The sequence below is a fragment of the Macrotis lagotis genome, chromosome 1 (genome assembly GCF_037893015.1).
Source record: "Macrotis lagotis isolate mMagLag1 chromosome 1, bilby.v1.9.chrom.fasta, whole genome shotgun sequence".
Taxonomy (NCBI): Eukaryota; Metazoa; Chordata; class Mammalia; order Peramelemorphia; family Peramelidae; genus Macrotis; species Macrotis lagotis.
The window spans coordinates 263460696-263483621 of NC_133658.1; the positions used below are offsets into that span (position 1 = coordinate 263460696).

Sequence of the window (22926 nt, forward strand, 5' to 3'; positions counted from 1 at the left end):
GATTTTGAAGCTAAGCAAAACAAGAAAGGTAGAGGATGAGTAATGGAAAGCCGACACAGTTCCTCTATCTTTGTAGTTGCATGGGGTGCTTTCTGAATCCTCTGTATGGTTAGAGATTGGATCTTCTCATAGCTACTTGAGGTCATTAAAGATTACTGCAGTGCACTAAAATGAGACAAAATGCTCATACTTATTTCATTCAGGAGAAATGAAACCCACCTGGTTCCCCCTCCTGGAAGCCTCACCTAGCCCTGAGGGATATTTACCCTCTTTCAGTGTCTTTCAAACAGCCACTTTTTCATTTGTCTCCCTCACTCCAAGCTTTTTTATCCCATAAATACCTGTTACCAGTCAGTCAAAAAGTGCATTGTACTGTGTTGGACACTGTCTCCAACAACACCAGTGTGAGATTAAACATCCTCTGAAAACAGGAAAGCAGCCAGGCACAATGACTTGTACCTATAGTTCTTACTCCTGGAAAGGCTAAGGGTGATGAGTCTCTTGGGTTGGGGAGCTCTGAGCTACACAAAGGCTAAAGCCAAATCAGTTGTTCCCAATAAGTGACACTTAGTGGGTGGGCTACCAGGAGTGGAAGGTGGCCTGGGATCAGTCCTATGGTTGCTGCATTTTCTGTCTGGGCAAGGTAGAGAGAGCATCAAAACAGCGATAATGATGATAATTTGGATAATTAGTACTAATATTTCAATGGAACTTGAATAGTTGTACTTTTAATTCTAAAAGTTATAATATAGTAGGTACCTATCATATGAGGTTATACTAACATCAAATCTTTTGTAAATGGAACAAAGCATACTAATGCACTATCTCAAATTTTAAGAATCTAGTACTGTGTTTTTACTTCTTGCTGTAGCAGCCAATGAGATTTCATGCAGGTTTGTGGGACAGGTTATGAGCCAACCTTTATTGTAAGAAATTTGCAGTATATCAAGGACATCCCTAATCTTCATAGCCCATTTGATATCTTCAACAAACAAGCCCTCCAGATAACAAGTGGAACATAATCATTTCTTTCTTAAATATTTACACCTATACACTTCCTGCCCTGGAATGATAATTTACAATGTCCAAAACAGGGTTGTCCAAAATGAGGCCCATGGGCCCCATGCTATTTTATGTGCCCCCCTGGGTTTCCTCTAAATGTTCAGTAAATGAAGCTGAGCTAGCTCTCAATAAAATAGAAAATCAAAATTGTCTATCTCAATAAAAACTTAAAAGTCTGCTTGGACTGCTCTGGGCCAAAAGAAAAACTAATTTTTTTTTTCTTTTTAAAAGTGATTGGACAAAAAAAAAAAATTAAACATTGTCCCTGAAATCAGAATCCTTAAGTTCATAGTAAAGAAATGGAGGAAACATTGAGGTCTGCTTGTAAGTGAATGAATTTCCCCTTTAACAGACACTTTATAATTTAATGTAGTTAGATGTTCAGTTTTAAACTTCTCCATTACTACTGATTAATTCTGGGCCTAGTATATAGCAAGAAGATGCATACCTAAAGAAATCTTAGTTAAATGTACTAGAAGTCAGAATGCAAACCATTGTGTTAGTCTTTAATAACCACAGGGAACACTGTTCAGTTGGTATAATTGTTTATGAAAAAGATTTTTAAGTTTAAATTTTAATGAGAATAAAGTTGTAATGTGATTAATGTGCAAATGTGATTCATTTGCACCACACATAGGTGAATTGGTTAGTATAGATGGTATCCCCCAGGATCTCTATCCCCTCCATCCCCTCCAAAGCCCCACAATTTTATACATACGGTTTAAAGCCATAAATGATCTTTTAATTGTAGTTCTGCAAATATGTCCTCTGAAAACCCTTGAAATTTGCAAAAGGTTAACTTTTTTTAGAAAAAAAAGAATGGGTAAAGAAATCCTAAGGGGCTTCTTCAGTAGATGTCAGATGACCAAAATAAGTGGGTAGGGATGATGAGTTTTAATGGAAAGTAGAACTTGATTTATAGATAATAGATCTATCATATCCAAAACTAGAAAGAACTTTGGAAATTATCTAAAAACCCTCTCATTTTACAGATGAGGAAACCAGACTGGCAAAATAAAGGGATTTTATTGTCCAAATTCAGTCACTTGTAAGATCTGAATTTGAATCTTAAAATATGTAATGTGAGTGATGAAAATGGGATGGAGTAAGAAAGAAGGAAATCATTAAAATACTTCTCAAGACCTGAGTTCACCATGCTGGAGGAATTTTTAGCAGTATGAAAATGATACTTCAATTCTATTTCCACTCCCCACCCCCTTCCCACCCAGCACCATTTATAGTTCACTCTAACTGTACCATATAAGTAAATTCACACTTCAGGTTGTTGACTGAGAGGTTATACACCTTAGTCGGGAGGAAGCTTAATAATTTGATTCAAAGATTAAGCTTCTACAATGTGCAAGAAGCTGTGAAAGCAACGATAAAAAGAAAAAAAAACTTTAGGGATTTAATCTAAGGGTTATTAACTTGTAGTTTGTCAACTTTTAAAAAATGTTTAAATAACAATTTTAATATAATTGGTTCCTTTTTTAATCCTATGTATTCTGTTTTATGCATTTAAAAACCTTTCTGAGAAGGGTGCCATGGCACACAAAAAAGGTTAAGAACCCCAGAAATAGCCCTAGCTGTCTGAGGCATTGATCATAAATAAGGGATAAAAAAAGAAAATTCATTTTCTAGATTTGCCATTTACCTGTTAGTAATATGGATCTAAAGAATAAGAAAATGAATCTTAAGCCACCCACCTATAAGATATCCATGATATTTTCTCTTTTTAGTATTTAGGGTTTGGGGAATTTTCTGATAAATCATGAAATCTATATATTGTAAATGCAGATGAGTTGGCTACCCAGTGGCTAAAAAATGCCAAAAGAATTCAAAGAAGAACTTAAAGCAAACTTGCCTGTGTGTGAAGTGATAGTTTGGGGGTTAACCTGCCTCTCAGATATTTTTGAGCCCCTTAGTGGTGGATGAGACCAAAGGGCGCCCTGTTAGATAGAACCTTACCCCATAAACAGAGGTCCTGGAAGGCTGGAAATTTCTAGGCTGAAAATTTTGAATTTGAGAAGCACAAAAATTCCAAAATTAGCATTTTGAGGGGCTGAGGTTGGCTCTAACTACAGGCCACTGAAAGCTCAAGGCACCATCTTTAATTCATGTCACTGGCTTTACTGAACTGAGATCAACTGATTCTGTATTACTCAGGAACTCAAAAGTGGATATTTGTATGCTGAGTCTCATCTCAAGGATACCACCCTTCCTCTGTCCATGTTTAAGCAAATACAGAGTCTCTGGGATTAGAGAGGAAGGTGCTGATACTGGAAATGTGCTGGAGGGAAGTCTCAAACTCTGGGAGGAATTCCCTACTGCTTTAAGGAGCCAACAGTTTGATCAATTTAAGTCCCACCTTAAAAATGTCAAAGCTATAATCAGAAGTAGGCTGCCCGGAGAGTATATTTTTGATGATCTATTCCTGCTACTCCTATATTTTTCTGGCTGATGACTGTGATGAAGTTGTCTTGAAAAGCCACCAGGTGCTCCGGCACATTGGGCCAGAGGATCCTGATAGGAAGTGGGACGTTTCTCTGGGATGTCTGGATTTGAGCCGTCTGTGGGCCTCTCTCCAATAAACAGCAGACTTTGGCCTCTTATGTCTTGTTCAATCTTAAAGAGTTCAAACTCCACATGAGGGAGTTTGATGCCTAGTGGCAAGCACCCATTGGTTGGTGTGACATCCTGCTCAATTCCGAGGGACCAAGACCCTGCATCCCCACAGCTCCCTGGGTGGGAGAAGTTCAACATGGCCACAGTGACCTGATCCATTGGTGTCACACGGGCCTGCAAGACCTTGAATGTTAGCTCTGTGCCCCCTCTGACCTTGGTAGACAGAGTACCCTTGTTGTAATGCCCAAAGGCATACATGGTGAATGTAGGCTGGCGGCAAGCAGGGTCAGAGTAATGGTGATAATAGCCTTCCCACGTCCGGTTACTCCCATGGAAGGTGAAGAATCTGGTGAGGAAGAGTACAGCAGGTCGGACCTCACACCTCATGCTGACCCACCTACCGCTGAGTCTCAGGGGTAGCATTACCTTGTGGGGTAGGACTGGGGGATGGTGTTCATCCGAACGGTAGATGATTCCACAAGCTGGGCATGGGTGCGAGTGATGCTGGCAAAGGGCAAAAATAAAGGTGAATTTTGGAGAGGAAGTAGGAGTAGAGTCATCTTGAGAGGCAAGGAGAATAGAGTGGGTCATAGCCTAGCCTGATCTTTCTAGTTCCCACTGCCATCATTGTAAACCTCTTCCCTCTCTTAGCATTAAACAAAAAAAAAATCATTAGAAATCTATTTGGAAAGTTTATGAATGGAGGTTAATCATTGTCTCCTATTAAAATGTCAATATGTACTTAGAAAGGATAATACCTCAAGCTAGGCATAGTAAGATTTAGGGCCTTTGACAAAGCTGCAAATTTGTTTTGTTCTCTAGCCTTCCTTTCTGTAACCCTATTTTCATAAGTGAACAACAAGCTCCCTACTGCTACACACACACACACACACACACACACACACACACACACACACACACACACACACACACACACACACACACACTGGACCAGAGTCACAAGGGCTTGGGAAGGATGATGAAGGTTGAAGAGCTATGATCAAAAATGGTTAAGTGACTAAAACCCCCGGTCCACCTAAGTATAAAATAGAAAAAATAAAAGAGAATGAGGGAATCAGAAGGATTTCTAGAGATTGTCTAGTCCAACAACCTTGTTTTACAGCTGAGGAAACTGAAGACTAGGGAAGGAAAGTGAATTATGAAAGAAGTAGGTCTAGAACCTGCCTCTCCTTCCTCCTAATGCTTACCTCATAGTACCCTCCCTATCTCCAGCCTCTTTCAGATTTAAGATCATAAACCAGTTCTAAGGATCTTTAATCCCTATTCTACAGCCCATTTCCCTCCTCTTAAACCCTTAAAAAGTCAGATTTAATGTGACAGTGAAGGCTTCAAACCAGACATGATGTAGTATAAAGTCACAGAATAGCTGGTAACCTTTCCGTAACTCAATGGAGACAGAAGGGAAAGCAGAAAGATTGAATTTTATAACTGAATAACTTATAGACTTGTCCCTTGTCAAAATAAGGATAGACAATGGGAAGTTCTAGCTGCTTTGCAATTCTAGAAAGAAATGGGGTGGGGGGAAGGATAGAGGGGAGAGATTAGGTTTGATAAGAGAAGAGAAGGCTTAATATGAAGTCTGTATAAATTCTCTTATTAAAAAAAAAAGTTGAAAAATTTCACCAAAAGTTGCCTAGGTAGCTTGATACCAAGAAAATTACAATCCAAGTGCCTGCTAGAGGGGTTGGGGGTGGGGGGAGTGGGTTGGAGAATGGGAGGGCATCATTTAATCAAAGACTGGCTTAGTCTTGGCTTTCTTTTTAAGACTTGTATTTACATGATGAATCTAACTTCATAGATTTGTACAAGAAAAAAATATATGTTTAGCTTGGGAGGTTTACACCCATGGGTTTTGAAAGCTCTTTAAATATGCCAGTTAATAGTTACACATGGTTGCAGTAGAAACTAACTCACCCCCATCTGTAGGTAGCTGAAGTGCAACATGGTCCTTGATTGCAGTCTGTAATTGAGCCATTTTTGGCCAACATTACAACTTAGGTCACCCTAATATAGAGTGACAGTATATAGAAAGTTAAATATAAAGTCCCAGAAGTCTCTCTCTCTCTCTCTCTCTCTCTCTCTCTCTCTCTCTCTCTCTCTCTCTCTCTCTCTCTCTCTCTCTCTCCCTCTCTCTCACACACACACACACACACACACACATGCTCACATATTAAACACACATACATACATATCCTTCACAAGCAGGCAGGAAATTCTTTGATAATAGCTGGTAATTTGGGGCAAGAAGATTTCTTCAGAGCAAATGCAGACGGGTTACTGGGGGCCAGGGTAGGGAGGGAAATGGCATTTTCTCCTTTAATTTTTTATAAGAGAAAGAAAATTACCCTGTCTTACTCTGAATGAAGTTCATTTTAGCATTGTCTGGAATTCCATTTGTTCTTAACTAAGGCCCCTGTCTGACAAAATTTACTTGTTGAATCTGAAGTCAAAGTTTTACTAGATTAAATGAGTTTCATAAAGTAATTCCTGAAACAGCATATGCTAGTTTCTGATTAACCCTGAGAGGTGACATCATGTACTGAGATGTTCTTGGTCCATTGCAGGCTGGTGAATTAGCAGCATAACCAGGTAGTGGATCTGGGTACCCAACTGGTCTTCAATTAGCTTCTCAAAATGTTTATGTTTACCATCTGGTTTAGCTCACCAGCATGGTTGTGGCCCAAGAAAGCATAGCGTAACAATGGAATGTTCTCCTTTTTTGCTATCTGCCTCTTCATTCTGTAAAAAAAAAAACCCTAGAGTTGATTTTTCCCCCCTCCTCCTCGTTTGCAGTTTTTTTTTAAATAAGTAGTATTTTTAACACTCACATCTGGCACCCTTCAAATCCCATTCTCAGTCACATCTCAAAATGAATTGGTGATAGATTTAAATTTTCTGGAAAGGAGTCAGACTAACTGGGATTGGAGAATTCTTGGGAGTGGGGCCATAGGGGAATTGATAGGAGGGATTGGTGAGCAAGGAACCCTGCTTAGGGAGAAGGGAAATGTTTGTTCTCCATGTATTTCAGCATTTTCCTGGATCACAGCATATCTCTGGATTCACTGCTATTTCCTCTCCCAGTACTCTTATGGGACAAGATGATGGCCTCCCTATAGATACTTATTCTCCCTAGTCTCTTAGATGAGGTCAGCATTGATCTTAGACTGCCTCAAAACACAAAACACAAAGGAAAGATATCAATTATTCTCAGGTAATAGCAAAAACAAGTGACTTGTTGTCCATAGCATTGTTTTCCATGGGGAGAGGGTATATAAATTGCTGAGAGTTCATTTCCATCCATCCTTTCATTCCCAAGCCCTAGTCTGAATCCTTAACTGCTGATAGATATATTGCTTCTCACTATTATCAAAGAATGTCCTGCCTGCTTCTAGAAGGAGATATATAAAAACAGACACAATTTCTGGGATTATTTAAATGTAACATACCATGTACTGTGATATGAGCATGAGATTTCAGGGACCAGAAGACCAAAGAGACTAGTGCAGTATTGTCATTAACTATTAATGAATTATGAACAGATCACTTAACTTCCTTAGACCTCAGTTTCCTCATCTGTAAATGGAAGTTGGGTAACATAAGATCACATCTTGATTTTACAAGTCTCCTTGTTCTCTCTAGACACGAATTATTAACTCATCTTCAGTATAAGTGCATTTTACTTACTTTGCTCCCAATCAGACATGGATATTACCATCAAATAATCAGCTTAATAAGGAGGAAGGTTATTGGTATGCTTGGATATCTTCCACTTCCATATCACTGTAAGTGTACTCTCCCAAGGCAAGATCCTTCAGCTTTCCCCTGCCTTTAGTAGACAGTCTTTTTTTTTTTTTGCAAGGCAGTAGAGTTAAGTGGCTTGCCCAAGGCCACACAGCTAGGTAATTATTAAGGGTCTGAGGCCGGATTTGAACTCAGGTCCTCACGACTCCAGGGCCGGTGTTCTATCCACTGCACCACCTAGCCGCCCTAGTAGACAGTCTTGATGCGAAACTGCAGCCAAAAGGAAAAATCATTTGGTAGCAAACCTTCTGGTGATGAACCCCTTCCACGCTTATCTTGACTGGTACTACCAACATATGACAGTTTCACAGTTTCTTACCTTTCAAAGCCCTTTCAGCTTGATAATAGAATTGGTATACTTTAAATTCCCTTGGAATATCCTTCCAGAGCCCAGAATCACCTACACCCTACACCCAGAGTACCTCACAGAAAACTACTGGGAGACATATCTTAAATAAAAGTGAATCTATGCAGATCTGGAATCACACCTGAAAAGATTGCCAACCCCTATGGTGGTATAATAACTATTTAGCATTATTACCATGGCACTCTGGAGTGGGCGTTGATAGCCAGTGGGTCTGTAGTGAAGCCTCTCTGACCATTCTGTGTGGATGTCACCCAGATACAGCTCCTCCACCACTCTATTGCCTGGCATCTGCTGCAGCTTGTAGTGCCTTTCCACTCGGATTAGACTGAGCTCATGCATGGCAAAGCCCAGGGCCCCAGTGCAGTCTCTCTCTGCTTTGGCACTCAGGAGTTCATAGACAGTCCCTGGAGTCCAGGACCTTCCTGGGGGGAGCAAGTTACCACAGCCTCTGCCACCTGTCTGATTGATGCGTTCTGCTATTTCCAGCATAGCACTCTGACTGTGGAAGACGATGCCGACCTTATGCAGGTGGTAGTTGGCTTCTGTGGCCCCTCGAGTTATCCAGGATGCCTGGCGAAGGCGAAGCTTGCCTTTGATGAGCAGAGAATACCAAGGTTCCTGGCAAGAAGGGTCCTGGTAGTAGAACTGGTATGCTTTAAACAGGCGGTTTGAGTAGAACATGTATGACCTGGTGAGGAACTCTGGCCCTGGGCGCACTTCACAGCTAGGATGACGTGTAGGATGGCAGAGAGATGAGGAAAAGAACACGAGAACATCAGAATGATCTAGGTTAGACTCATCATCCAATCTATGTCTGACAGATTATTAATAATAATCACCATGGTTGATATTTGTGTAATGTTTTAAAGTTTGCAAAGCTCATTTCATATATTGCCAGTATTATCTCTTATTGATAAGGAAACTGAGATTGAGACAAGTTTGCCCAGAATCAAAATTCTTGAGGGTCTAAGGTAGAATTTTTTGCAAGGCACTGAGATAAAGTGATTTGCTCAAGGTTACACAGCTAGATAATTTTTAAGTGTCTAAGGCCAAATTTGAAGCCAGGTCTTCCTGACTCCAGGGCCAGTGCTCTCTATTCACTGAGCCACCTATCTGCCCCTAAAGACAATAATTCTTTAGGGAAGGAAAAGCACTGATAGATCTCCAATTCAGTTACTATAAAAAAGTTTCCTATGAGTTCTCTCAGGAGTCAGACTAAAAAGGACAAGTTTGCACAAGTATCAACAGAAAACAGATTTTAAGGTTCATTTTAGGCCTATTATTATCTGTCCTTTCTTAGTTCCTGGGAAGCAAGAACCCTGTGTTATTTTTTGAGCTTTGATATTATCTTGGAAGTGTGGGAGCTCCAATCTGTCTCTGACAGGGAATGGTAGAAAGTGGGATTTTATGGTGTTTCCTATTTGCCTTCGTTTCATCATCTAATGAGCTGGAGAAGAAAATGGCAAATCTCTCCAGTATCTCTGCCAAGAAACCCCAAACAGGGTCAGAGCTGGACCTGATTGAAACGACCAGACAACCGAAAATGGTGTCCTTGGAGTGGTGGAAGGGCAAGGACCTCTGCTACATTTTTTGTGGGCTGGGAGGATGGCTCTCTTAGAATCCTGGAAAACAGTGTTTAGAGACTCCCAGATATGAGGAGCCCAGGAATTTTTATAGAGTGGGTTCCCCTTGGCCCTGTGCCCCATTCCCTCATTTATGAAATGCTGGAAAATGTTCACACATTCTTGTTTCTTCATTTCAGTGTGTGTGTGTGTGTGTGTGTGTGTGTGTGTGTGTGTGTGTGTCTGCCAGATGCAGAATGTATGGCATTTTGTGTACATGGCCACCCAGGTCCCTGACAACCTAGTCACCTACAGTTACTCCTCCTATATGATACTAGCCTGACACCTATGGGCTAATTTTTTGATCCTGATGATGCAATGTCCTAGGACAGATAGAACTGAGCAAGACCACATCGCATATTTGGGAGCAAAATGGTGAGGAATAGGCCCAGCTAAGGTTACTGGTTACAAAAATCAGATTTTATGGCAAAGGGGAACAGGATATAGTTAAAGATGGAGAATTTCTGGAGATTTCAGTCCCAGATCTGCCTGCCTAGTCGTGTGGCCTTTGGCAACTCCCGGGGCCTGTTTCCTCACCTGTTAAAGGAAGGGAGTGGACCACAAGTCCTGAGAGCTGTGAGGGGGATGCGGTCCCAGGACACCAGCATCCTGAGTGGGCCCCCAGGCAGGGCTCCGCAGGCCTCCGTGTGCCTCTTCCCATATAGGAACACAAAGGACATATAGCAGAAGTGTGTGTGGGGGGTGGGGGTGGGACTTCACTCAAACTATTTTAACAGATATTTCTTGACACCAGAATTTTAATATTTTGGCTTTGTCATCCTAGTTACGGGTTGAAAAACATCATTGTAAGCCAGGGTCCGCAGACTTGCGACTTCTGCCCAGGCGGTTCCTGATAGAAAACTAGGAGGGGTCCGGGCCAAGGCTCCTCCGGGTCGTCCCCGCCGCGGAGCCCAGGCGAGCCGGGGCCTCGGGCCTGGGGACCGGAGCCGAGGCCCGGGAGGCCGGCCCAGGAGCCGTGGTCGCGCGGGGGGCGGAGGCCGTTACCTGGTGGAGATCCAGTGACCCTCCAGCCGCGGCGGGAGCAGCGCCGTGATTCTGGCTCCGTCCTGAAGGTGGCGCAGTTGGTACTGGCACTGGGACTCCCACTGCAGGCGGCCGGAGCTGCTGGGCGGGCCCGGCGGGGCGGCCCGCGGCCGGGGCTGGAGGCCGCACGTGCAGCCTGAAAGCCGGACAGACTGGGTTAGCGCCGGGGAGCGCGCCCGGGCCTCCCGGGCCCCGTCCTGCGCCGCGTGCCCCGAGGCCGAGGGAAGCGGAGAGGCGGCGCCCCGGCGCCCCCGGGCCTGCCCGCCCTGCTCCGGAGCCCCCCGGGGCCCCGGGCCGCCCGTGACTCCCCGCCCCGCCGGGCCCGATTCAAGACTGATTCCCCTGTGAGCGCTAAACCAGGACTAGAGAGCCCTGAGTGCAAATCCCCGGCCGAGTGACCGTCCTGCCATCTCTGCTCCCCCAAAATGGGACCGAGAATAAAAACCCAGCACCTCCCCCCGGAGGGTCGTGAGGACAGATGAAGCCAACCTTGTAAGGGGCGCATCTTGGGGAAGACCCTCTAATCTAGGAGCCTGCCCGGGGGGCCAACATGGCCCAGCGCCACCGAGCCAGGAGGAGGCCGGGGCAGTTTGGCCCGGGTCTTGCCGACTGCGGGGCTGCCCTTCCACCCCTCCACCTTTGCCCGCGATGCCTGAAACTCTCCCGACAGAGACCATAAAACTCCAGTTGGGGAAGAAGACATGCATTTTCCCTGTTCCGCAAGTGTGGGAATTTGTTTTGCTTGGCTCAAGTATTTCGTCAAATACTCTCCTCTCCACTCCCCACCCTCCGACCCCAATTTGGGATGGAGGAGGGTTGAGTCAGGTTGAAGTGTTAGGGAAATGATTGTAAAAAAAAAAAAGTCATCAAAGTAGTTTTGTTTTAATGCAAAGAGAACCAGTCACAAAATTACATGATGAATTTTTTATATAACTAAAAGAAAACTTTAAGAGACTCAAACTTTTCCTGCTGTGCATATGGAAATGCTTGTTTTACTTAGTGTTTATTAATTTCAGAATTTTTTTTGGCAAGACAATGGGGTTAAGTGGCTTGCCCAAGGCCACAAAGCAAGGTAATTATTAAGCGTCTGAGACCGGATTTGAACTCAGGTACTCCTGAGTCCAGGGCCAGTGCTCTATCCACTGTGCCACCTTAGCCACCCCTAATTTCATAATTTTTAAAAAAAAAATTTAAAAAATGCTAGGGTTGTGAATATTCCTATTTAAAAAAAGATTGTGTTATCTAGGGTGTATAACATTGACCCATTAACACATTGGCAGAATGCCCTGAGAGAATGGCATTTGGAATATATATATATACATATATACATTTTGAAGAAAATATAGAGGGGGGGTGGCTAGGTGGCACAGTAGATAGAGCACTGGCCCTGGACTCAGGAGTACCTGAGTTCAAATCCGGTCTCAGACGCTTAATAATTACCTAGCTGTGTGGCCTTAGGCAAGCCACTTAACCCCATTTGCCTTGCAAAAAAAAAAAACCTTAAAAATAAAAGAAAATAAAGAGAGAATCAGGAAGAAAAGGACAAGCCTAGAGTCTTACTATAGTGAGAACAAGCCCCTAACATTTCTGCTGATCCTTTATATCCTTCTTTTTGAATCTTCCCCCATTCTTTTTGTTCCTTCCTCCCTCCGTGCACTCAACCCTCAGGACCCTTCTGTTCTGCTATCTCATTAGTGTGAATGAAAATCTTATGGATCACACCTGAAAAGCCCTCAGAGGCCACCTATCTAACTTCATTTTATATATAAGGAAACTGGGGCCTGGAGAGATTAAGTGATTTAACTAAGATCATACAACAAATGAGATAATATTTTAACCCTACTTATGACATGGATATGGAATCAAAACTCTCCTGAACTTTGTTGTTTCCCAATCATGGAATCATGGCATGCTAGAATCTCAAGGTTAGAAGGGACCTCAAAAGTCATCTGCTCAGAGCTATAACTAGGGATTTTGGCCCTTGGAGAAAGCAGCAACCATTATAATTCACAATCTGAAAATAATATAGAAAGCATATTAAAACAAATTCAGTTTATCATGAGGAGGGATTATTCAGGATACTGGGATAGTGGCTTTTACACTACTGAAGGAGTCTTAAATTTTTTAACCCTTTAAATTTTGGTGCCCTAGAATAAAACCCAGGTTAGTCTGACCTCCATATCTGGTTCTATCTACTTCTTATGCAGGAATACCACCGCCAACAGTATCTTTGTAGGCTTGAACTCTTCTAGGGTCAGAGAATTCATTACTGGAATCCTTTCCCACAAGGAGATAAATCCCCCATAATATAGCACTCCCATCCCTTGTTTACAAAGACAAGGGTCTGAAATTAGATGCAAAGGCAGTGGATACACAGGTATACATAAAAAATATGGGCTCAATGGCACTACCAAGTTGTAAAACAATATAATGCAGCTAACTGCAGCATGATACAATTCTTTCCCAGTGGTTTTTTCTTTTGAATATGATTTCTTATTGTGGACTACAAAGTTGTATATACCCTGATCAAGAGATTTTAGATGACTGCAGTGAAAAAGTAGGTGAAACAGTCTGTGACTGGCTTTCTCCAGCCTTCTACTCTTCCTTAGTGCTGAAAGTACTGGAAGGCTGAGGACATGAAAAAAGAAAAATGATAGGAAATATGTCTGAAAAGGGAAGTAGAGGAAAAGCCCCATATAAATTCCATTATTCAACCACCATATAAGCATAGTTTTTAGGTCTATTTCCCTCATTTTACAAGTAAACCAAGAACCTCAAAGATTAAGCTACTTTCCTAAGATCACATAAGTGGTAAAAAGCCAAACAACTGCAGTTCAAATCCAAAAGACAGGATCATAGATTTAAAAATGGAAGACACATCAGAAATCATGGAGGCAAATGGCCTTATTTTACAAATAAGTGAGGCCCAGAAAAGGAAAGTGTCTTTTCCCAGAACACACAGGGCAGGATTAGAACCTAGTTATTCTAACTCCAAATCTAGTGTTTTTTCTCCATGACCTTCTACTTCATATAATTCATATTTTTTTCCAAGCCCACATATTGTTTCAATTTGGGGTTTTTTTTTTGTTTTTTTGTTTTAGCAATACCATCAGGGTAAAATAACTTGTAAGTGTTAAGTATCTGAGATCACATTTGAAGTCAGGTCTTCCTGACTTCAGGGCTGATGCTCTTTCCACTGCACACACACCCCCCCCCAACCCACTTCACACAGAGACTTCAGAGAGCAGCCAATCCAATCCTAGGGAACAAAAATTCCCCTCAAAACATTTCTGAGAAGAAGTCATCTAGCCTTCAGCCAAAGGACTCAGGTGATGGAGAACCCATTACTTCCCAAGGCAACCGGTTCCACTTTTGGACAACCCTATTGATTAGAAAATGTTTCCTTCCATCAAGCACCACTTCATCCTCTTATTTTTATTTTTGTTGTTTTTGGTCTAAGAGCAAACAACTCCCACAGGACATCCCTTTATGTACTTGAAGATAGCTATTAAAGTCAGCAAATCAATCAATAAGCATTAAGCACCTACTATGGTCAGAGGACAGGTAGGTAAAGGACTAGAGTTCAAATCTGACCTCAAACACCCACTAGCAGTGTGACCCTGGGCAAGGTCATTTAACCCTGATTGCCTCACATCCAGAACCATCTCCAGTGGTCCTGATTCATATCTGCCCACTGGATCCAGATGGTGGAGAAGAAACTGAGGCTGCTGACTTAGCACAGCACCCCTCACTCAAATCGAACTCACCTGCATGTCATGGCACTACCTCCCTGAGGTCATGGTCCTCTTCAAAAATGAAAGACAAACAAAACAATATAATGCTAAGTTCTAGAGATACAAAGAGGCAAAGGACACTTCCCTGCCCTCTCAGAGCTCAGTCTAATGGGGGGAGACATCAAGCAAATAAAAATGTATGAAAAATGTTTTATATATAGATATAGATATAGATAGATAGATAGATAGATAGATAGATAGATATGATATGATAAATAGAAAATAGTAAGAGGGGAAGGCATTTTCTAAAGCCCTAAGAGGGTTGGAGAAAGCTTCCTAGAGAGGTGAGATTTTAATTAGGATTTGAAAGAAGCCAGGAAAGCCCGAGGCATAAATGAGAAGGAAGAACATTCTAGGCATGGGGGAACTCTTGGTCAAAAGCATCACCAGGGGAGTAAAATGTCATAAGAAGGAATGATAAGATCAGTTTGACTGGACCATAGTTTGCCTAAAGAACACTGGAAAAAGACCCTACAAAAAGCAAGCTGGAGCCAGATTGTGAAAGGCTTTAAATGCCTGAGAAGTTTATATTTTTTCCAAGATGTAATAGGGAGCCCCTGGAGCTTATTGAGCAGAGGAATAACATGGTTCCTTTCAGTTTTAACAGCCTATGATTTTTTTTGTCTGTGTTTTCTTTCACAACATAACATAATATGGAAATATGTTTTACATGACTGCACACATATAACCTATATCAAATTGCTTGACTTCTAAATGAGAGAGGGGAGGAAAAATGAGGGAAGGGAGAGAGATTTTTTTTTTTTTAAATGAGTGTTAAAATTTTTTTATACATAATTGAAAAAATAAAATATTTCTAAAAAAAACAGTCTATGAGTCTTTTTAGCCATAAAACTGACAAACTAATTTCATCCAACCAAAAGTTAAGTTTATTCATAAAAGTATCACTTTTCCTGAACTTGCTTCATGCTATATTTTTCTTTAAAGTGAGCCAAATATGAATTTTACTTCCCTCACCTTGCCATTAATATTGATGATAACATTTATGCTTTACATTCTGTTTACAAACTTCTTCCCCACCTATTATTTCATGGGAGTCCCAAATCAGCCTTGGATGGATCTTCAGGACTGGGATTACTGATTTGGGAGGGAAGAACTATTGATTCCTTGGATACCTCATTTGAGGCAATGAGACAATGAGAGAGACAGAGACTGACAGAGACATTGATAGAGATATTAAGTTAAATCATAAGGACATCCGTGACTAATTAGCAGTGGTCTTCATTGGTTTGTTTCTTTGGCTTCAAAATATCAAGGAAGAGTTGATTAAGAGAACATTATTTGGAAATTACCATCTAAAATTCTCATATTGGTCTGCTTTCCTCATCATCATAGACAAATGTATACTACTAACTGACTTTTATATGATGCTTAAAGATTACAGAGCATTCAACACCATTATTTCATTCAATTCACACAACAACATTATGAGGTAGGTACTAGAGATTATTTTCACCATTTTACAGATGAGGAAATTAAGGCTTGCCCAAAGTCAATATGATGCAGGGGAAAGATGAAGAGAACTATGAATGTAGAAATTGGGTAGAAATGTAAACTGACTCCCACCTACTCTTGAGATGTAAATTGAATAACAGTAGAGAATTATGATTGTAACAGAAACAATTGTAATCTTAAAGGCTGCTTGGGTAGAGACCTCCCCCCATACTTTTTTTTTTTTTGGTAAGGTAGTAGGGTTAAGTGACTTGCCCAAAGTCACACAGCTAGGTAATTATTATGTGTCTAAGATCAGATTTGAACCCAGGTCCTCCTGACTCCAGGGCCAGTGCTCTATCCACTGTGCCATCTAGTTGCCTTGAGACCCCCACCCACCCATTCTTGATGTACCATTGATTCATTGTTTAATGTAAAATTTGTATCCTGATCTCTTTAGGCTCTACCCTCTACCTAATTCCAGGTCCAATAAGAGAAAGGAAGTTCACCTTTTGCCAGCAGGATGAGAGACAAGACATGAAAACCTAGGTTGAACCCTGGCTCAGAGCCACAGTTTTCTCTATCAACCTGTGGCCCAGCCAATAGCCCTGCTTGGCTGTTCTTTTATCTCTCTCTCTCTCTCTCTCTCTCTCTCTCTCTCTCTCTCTCTCTCTCTCTCTCTCTCTCTCTATATATATGTATATATATATATATATATATATACATATATATATATGTATATATCTCCATAGCCCTTCCTATGTCTTTAAATAAATTTTTGTTTTATTTCCATCCTTGCTTTCCCGAGTCTGAATAATGATTCCTCATAGGCAAAACTGAACTCAAGTAGCCAGTGGCTACAAACACAGCTAGAAAACAGCAGAACTCTTACCAAGTCTCTTCATTTCCAAATCCCTTGATCATTCCACACTATATAATGTTACTTCTCATGTACCTCCTCTCTCTCTTCAGGGTTCTATGCTAGATAATGGGGAATAAAGCTGACTCCTGCCTTCAGAGAGTGTCTCATACTCTAGTCAGGGTGATAGGCTATGAACATATGGTGCAAGATGATTAAAAAATGTGCTATAGGAATTGAAAGGAAGGAGCAATGACTGGAGTTGGGCCTTAAAGGGTGAGAGGTTGGGAGAGAAGTCCTTAAAATAATTTTAATTGACCTTAATATCTTTACTTGATACATGAAATCTGAGGATTAATATGAAAGATTAGTTGCCAAATCATCCACTTTGAAGGAGAATGTCAAGATTTTTTTTCAAGATGCTACTGTAGTTAAGAAAAATTACCTCAAAAAAAAAGAATAGTGTCATAGAAATAATTCCCATACCATGTTTAAGGTGCATTTCATATTTTGTATTAAATTTAAACCCCACTTTAATATGGATCAAAAACTTCAAGGGGTAGCTAGGTGATGCAGTGGATAGAGCACCGACCTTGTTTTGTGGTTTCATCTCTTCAAGACTGTCTGAAAGCAGTGGCCTATGGTGAACCTAGTTTATTTCATAATCCATCATTTTACTTCTTAGAGGTTCTAGTTATGTGAGTAAAGAGTACATGTGACCCACTCATCCCTGGTTTGGAGAAAGGTAGGAAGATGGGTTTCATAACCCATCTTTTCACTTTCTAGAGGTTCTAGATGTGTGAATAAAGAGTAAATGTGGTTTGATATTTTATGGCATTTGGTTTATTATTACAACCCAACTTATCCCTGGTTTGAAGGAAGGCAGGACAGGGGCAGGGGCTGAAACTCAGAGCTATTAGAATAGGGAATTTCAGACTCTCCTTTCATTATCAATAAGGACAGTGAATCAGACACTTACCTCATTTCCTAGATATACAAACATTATTAGGATCCAGACTGTGTGAACACGACATATATGTGACAGGATTTCTGAATTCCATGTCCATGGTCATTAAGCAAAGCCCATGAGGTCTATCTAGGTGCATTATGAAAGTTCACTGCCTGCAACTGCTTCATTTGACTAGAATTCAGTATAATCTACTTCAAATTTACAAAATAAGTCAAAGTAGATTCAATAGAACAATTAATAAATCAATTCCCAAAGAACTGGATAAAACATACCTAATCCCTTCCTTCAAGTCACTTACAATCTTCTTAAAGAGATAAGATTTATAGTGGATAGAGCACCCACCCTGGAGTCAGGAGTACCTGAGTTCAAATATGCCTCAGACAATAATTACCTAGCTGTGTGGCCTTGGGCAAGCCACTTAACCCCATTGCCTTGCAAAAACCTAAAAAAAAACAACAAGATTTTTAAAATTCAACTATCAATTCTCCTAATACTCATGTAGCTCATGGGGATAGTTAGGTAATAAAGTGGATAGAATACCAGCCCTAAGGAGAACCTGAGTTTGCCTTTTCCTGGTCCAGTTCTCCAATGGATGCAGTTTTCTTCTTCTGCTTGCCTTATTCCTCTCTACCTATACCTCAATTCTTAATAGCTTTCTCAAGGGGGAAGCTAGGCTTGGATTCTGGAGGACAGGAGTTCGAATCCAGTCTCAGATACTTGTCACTAGCTATCTGATCTTGGGCAAGTCATTTAAATCCTGGGCCATATCTGGTCACCTTGATTCATATCTGGCCACTGGACTCAGGTGGCTCTGGAGGGGAAAGTGAGGCTAGTGACCTAGTACAGCACCTCCTCACTTAAATCAAATTCACATGCTTGTCATTACATCATTTCCCTGATGTTGTGGTCGTCTTCAAAAATGAAGGACAAGGGTGGCTAGGTGGTGCAGTGGATAAAGCACTGGCCCTGGAGTCAGGAGTACCTGGGTTCAAATCTGATCTCAGACACTTAATAATTACCTAGCCGTGTGACCTTGGGCAAACCACTTAAAACCATTGCCTCGAAAAATCTAAAAAAAAAAAAATGAAGGACAAACATTATTATAATAGCTCTCAGTATTGCTTTTAATACCTCCAAAGAGTCTTTATACTAGCAGTGGTTACCAGAATCAGTATACAAATTCACAAACTTTGTCAATAAACTAATAATCTGATAGAAAGGGACAAATAAAAATATTTTGACCTTCTAAATCCATAGAATGAATTCAGTTTAATTATATTCAACAAGCATTATAAAGTGTCTACAATATGCAAGGCTCTATAATAAAACAAAAGTATCAAAATGAATTCCATTACCAAGTTACTAGACTACTTTTGGAATTTCAAGATAAATGTTTATGGGTATGTCATTGAACCTTTTTTCATCTACTTGGAAGAAGTGTCTGCTACTAGACTTCCCCCTCTTATCCCCACTCCCTCAGTTCACACTCATAGGCTAAAAGTCCCTAGGATGCTGACTTTCACTAAGTTCATTACTCTGTAGGTGAGTTGATCCTAAAATTAAACCTCATTAAGTCCCCCACCAGTCATTTATCTTTAATAATAAATTAGCTGACATAATTAGTCCAAAGTAAAGACATTTACTGAGATGGCAATTTAAAAACAGTTGTATCAAAACATCCCCCTACCCCATAAATCTGAGATATACTTTCCCACAGCTACTCATAGTATTAGTGAGAAGAGTAGATATATTTATATATTATAGTAGATATATTATATATGAAAATATATAATATATAATGTATAATATATAATGTATGATGTATAAGATGATTTAAAATATATTTTTATTTATTATGTATTTCTATATTATATAATATATTCTATATTATAATAGATATATTTATATAATTTACATTAGCAGAGAGGCACCTAGGTAAAGCACATACATAACTTAGGCTATTTCCTGCAATGTTCTTTTCTATCTCATGATATGGTTCTACTTCTCCTCCTGAATATAGCATACCTACCCAGGAGTTCACTCAGGCTCCAAATTCCATTCCTTTCCATTGCTCAACTCTTAATGACCAGAGTTAGTTCTTCCCTTGATTCACAAAACTAATAATCCTCAGAATAGTCTCTTACTTCAAATAACTGGGCTTATTCCCTACTGAGTATATTACTTCCAATTAGGAGACAGTGGTTCTGCTATAAGATACCATGGCCAAAGTCAGAGGTTTAGAGGTAATCCAGCTGAACTCAATATTTGCCTCCCAAAAAAACTTTGAAATAAAACTTCAGATCAAATTTTGGATCACAGAGTCAACAAAGGATCAGATGAGATATTTTTCTAGCTTAAGAAGACTTGGGACATCATCAGGAGAAGTGTGATACCAAGGTGGAAGCCTATCTGGAACCCACATACATTTCAGCAGCAGCAGTAGCAGCTTTGGGAGCTCTCAGTCCACAGACACTAAGAAGGTCAGACCCTTTGCTAGTCCCGGAGCTGATGGACAATGCTATTTCTCATACATAGTTGTATATAGAAGTTCTAGGAAGGAGAGGAGTTCTGGGTGTCAGTCACAGGGGAGCATTCCAAAACAAAGAGAAATGCTATTTTGTGGCTGTAGAAGACCAAGGACCCTTCCTTGGGAAACCAGAGTACAGAGCAGAAGATCAATTACCATACCTTTCCCAGGATCATACTATCTTAGAAGAACAAAAACTTGTAGACCCTGTCAAAATATTTCAGAGATATTTCATTTCCCAGAACTGAGGCCCAGCCAATGAACTGTGCCCTGAGCTTGGCATAACAATAATCCTTTGCATGTTGGATGAAATCACCCTCTGACAAAGTGTATTGTTTGGACCAGTACCAGGTGTTCACTAAGAGATTTAGTCCCCCCCCCCCCCATACCTATTTCCCAGGCACCAGAGAGCCAACATCCATCATGTATCTGATATATTCATAATACCTGTTCTTTGCACTCCTATTTCTGACACAGAACTCTGGTTCTATATCTCATAGAGTAATCACGACCCCCAAGCCTTGAGATAATCACTTTAAGAACTGTTTCCACAGAACAGTAACTGAAAATCTAAAAATGATTTTGTCATGGTCCTGTCCAGTATGTATATAAACTCTTCCTCCCCCCCACACACACTTCTTTTCCATTTGCAAATATCATTTTCCTCACTCTGAAATGAATTAAACTTATGTTTGTGTCCTGACTCTTCTGTCTCTAGCCTGCTCTGTTTTAGCTCAGGCCACCCACAGATTAAGGCTGGCTCCTGTCTAATTGACAACCCCCAGAATTAGCTATGAAAAAATTCAGTAGAAAAAAGCCTGATGTTTGAGACAGCTTCCCTACCTTCAGGTGAACAAAACCTAACTTAAATATAAAGTTCAAAGTCAAGGAACATACTGGGAAAAAACAAACAACAAAAAAGGAATTTGACCATAAAAAGCTACTATAATGGCAGGGAAGACCAAGACATACTGAAAAGAAGACAATAATGTGAAAACAGTTACCAAAAAAAAATCCTTAATGAAAAATGCTAATTGAACCCAAGTCCAATAAGAAATTCTTGAAGAGTTAAAGAAAGAAATAAGAACCAGAATTGGCCAAATGATAAAAGGAAACAAAAATTCAACAAAGAAAAGAACCTTAAAAAAGAATTGACCAAGTTAAAAAAAAAGAGAGATATGCAAAAGCTCACTAAGAAAATAATTCCTTGAAAATTAGAATTGGGCAAGTGGAAGTTAATGATTTTATAAGAAATCAAGATACAATAAAACAAAATCAAAAGAATGAAAAATAGAAGAAAATGTGAAATGACATTAGAAAAACAACTGATGTGGAAAATAGATTTAGGAGAGATAAATTAAGAATTATTGGATTAGCTAAAAGTTGTGATCAAAGAAAGAGTCTAGTCATCTTATCTGAAGATATTAGCAAGGAAAACTGTTCTGATATCCTAGAAGCAGAGGGTAAAATAGAAATCAAAAGAATCCACTGATCAATTCCTAAAAGAGACCTCCAAAAACTCTTGCCAGAAAGAAAGAATTCAAATGTTGTAGAGCCAATCAGGATAACACAAAATTTAGAGACTTCCATGTTAAAGGAGTGGAGGATTTGAAAAATGGTATTCTAGAAGGCAAAAGAGCTACCTTTACAACCAAGAATAACCGGAGGGAAAAATGAATATTTAATGAAATAAAATACTTTCAAGCATTCCTGATGAAAAGACTAGAGCTGAATAGAAATTTTGACTTTCAAACAGAGAACACAAGATAAACATATGAAGGCAAACATTGAAAGAGTAATCATGCAGGACTCAAGGGAGTAAATTTATAATCATATATAAGAAGATGATAAATGTAACTCCTAAGAATTTAATCATTATAAGGCATTTAGGAGTCTGCATAGAAAAGATTATATTGGGCTGATCTCCAGAAAAAAATAAAGTAGGATATTAAATAGAAGAGATGGAGGAAAGGAAAGGAAGGAGGAAAGGAAAGGTAGAATGAAGTAAATTATCTCACAAAAAGGAGGCATGCAAGAAAAAGTTTTTAAAGTTGAGAGGAAAGTGGAGGGGTGGGCAATGTTTGAACCTCATTCTCTTCTTTTTTAGAAAATCTTTACAAAATTTATTTATTTATTTATTTATTTATTTAATGCATTGGTCTTAAGTGACTTGCCCAAGGTCACACAGCTAGGTATTTAAGAGTTCAAGGCCAGATTTGAACTTGAGTCCTCCTGACTCCAGGGCCAGTACTTTATCCACTGTAGCACTTAGTTGCCCCCACTTAAACTTCATTCTCATTAGAATTGGTTTAGAGGAAAGAATATATACACATACTCAACTATATATAGAAATGTAACTTATTCTATAGGGGAATAGCAGGGGAAAAGAATAAGAGAATGGGGGGTGATAAGGGGAGGAAAATCAAGGGAAGCAATGATTACAAGCAAAATAGATTTTTTTGAGGAGAAATAAGATAAAAAATATTGAGAAGAAGAAACAGAAGAAAATGGGATGGAGGAAAGTACATGGTTAGTAATCACAACTGAATGTAAATGAGATGAGCTCACTTATACAATGGAGGCAGATAGCTGAATGAATTAGACACCAGAATCCAGCAAAAAGTTGGAGCAGAGTCTGATATACTTTGACTGAACTAAAATAAAGGCAGGAGTAGTAAAAACTTAGATAAAGCAAAAGCAAAAATAAAAAATTATCAGGGATACTACATTTTGCTAAAAGATAACATAGACCACAGACAATGAAGTAATATCAAAACATTTTACA

General features: G+C 40.0%; 1 protein-coding gene across 1 annotated transcript; it reads right to left on the reverse strand.

Annotated features, from left to right (window-relative positions):
* Positions 1–1548: 1548 nt before the first annotated feature.
* APCDD1L (APC down-regulated 1 like) lies at positions 1549–11249 on the reverse strand. The gene is made up of 6 exons (XM_074190677.1): positions 11032–11249; positions 10504–10884; positions 8051–8600; positions 6374–6447; positions 4114–4191; positions 1549–4033 (listed from the first exon to the last, which is right to left on the reverse strand). Exons 1-6 carry the CDS (start codon positions 11247–11249, stop codon positions 3415–3417), a joined length of 1920 nt encoding a protein of 639 aa, XP_074046778.1. The 3' UTR covers positions 1549–3414.
* Positions 11250–22926: the final 11677 nt, after the last annotated feature.

Coding starts and splice junctions, on each gene's coding strand:
- APCDD1L (XM_074190677.1), bottom strand. CDS start 11,249: ATGCATGTCTTCTTCCCCAACTGGAGTTTTATGGTCTCTGTCGGGAGA. Junction 4,192..6,373: donor CTTGGGCCACAACCATGCTG/GTGAGCTAAACC, acceptor GCCCTTTGCCAG/CATCACTCGCACCCATGCCC. Junction 4,034..4,113: donor CCCCAGTCCTACCCCACAAG/GTAATGCTACCC, acceptor CTTCCTCACCAG/ATTCTTCACCTTCCATGGGA.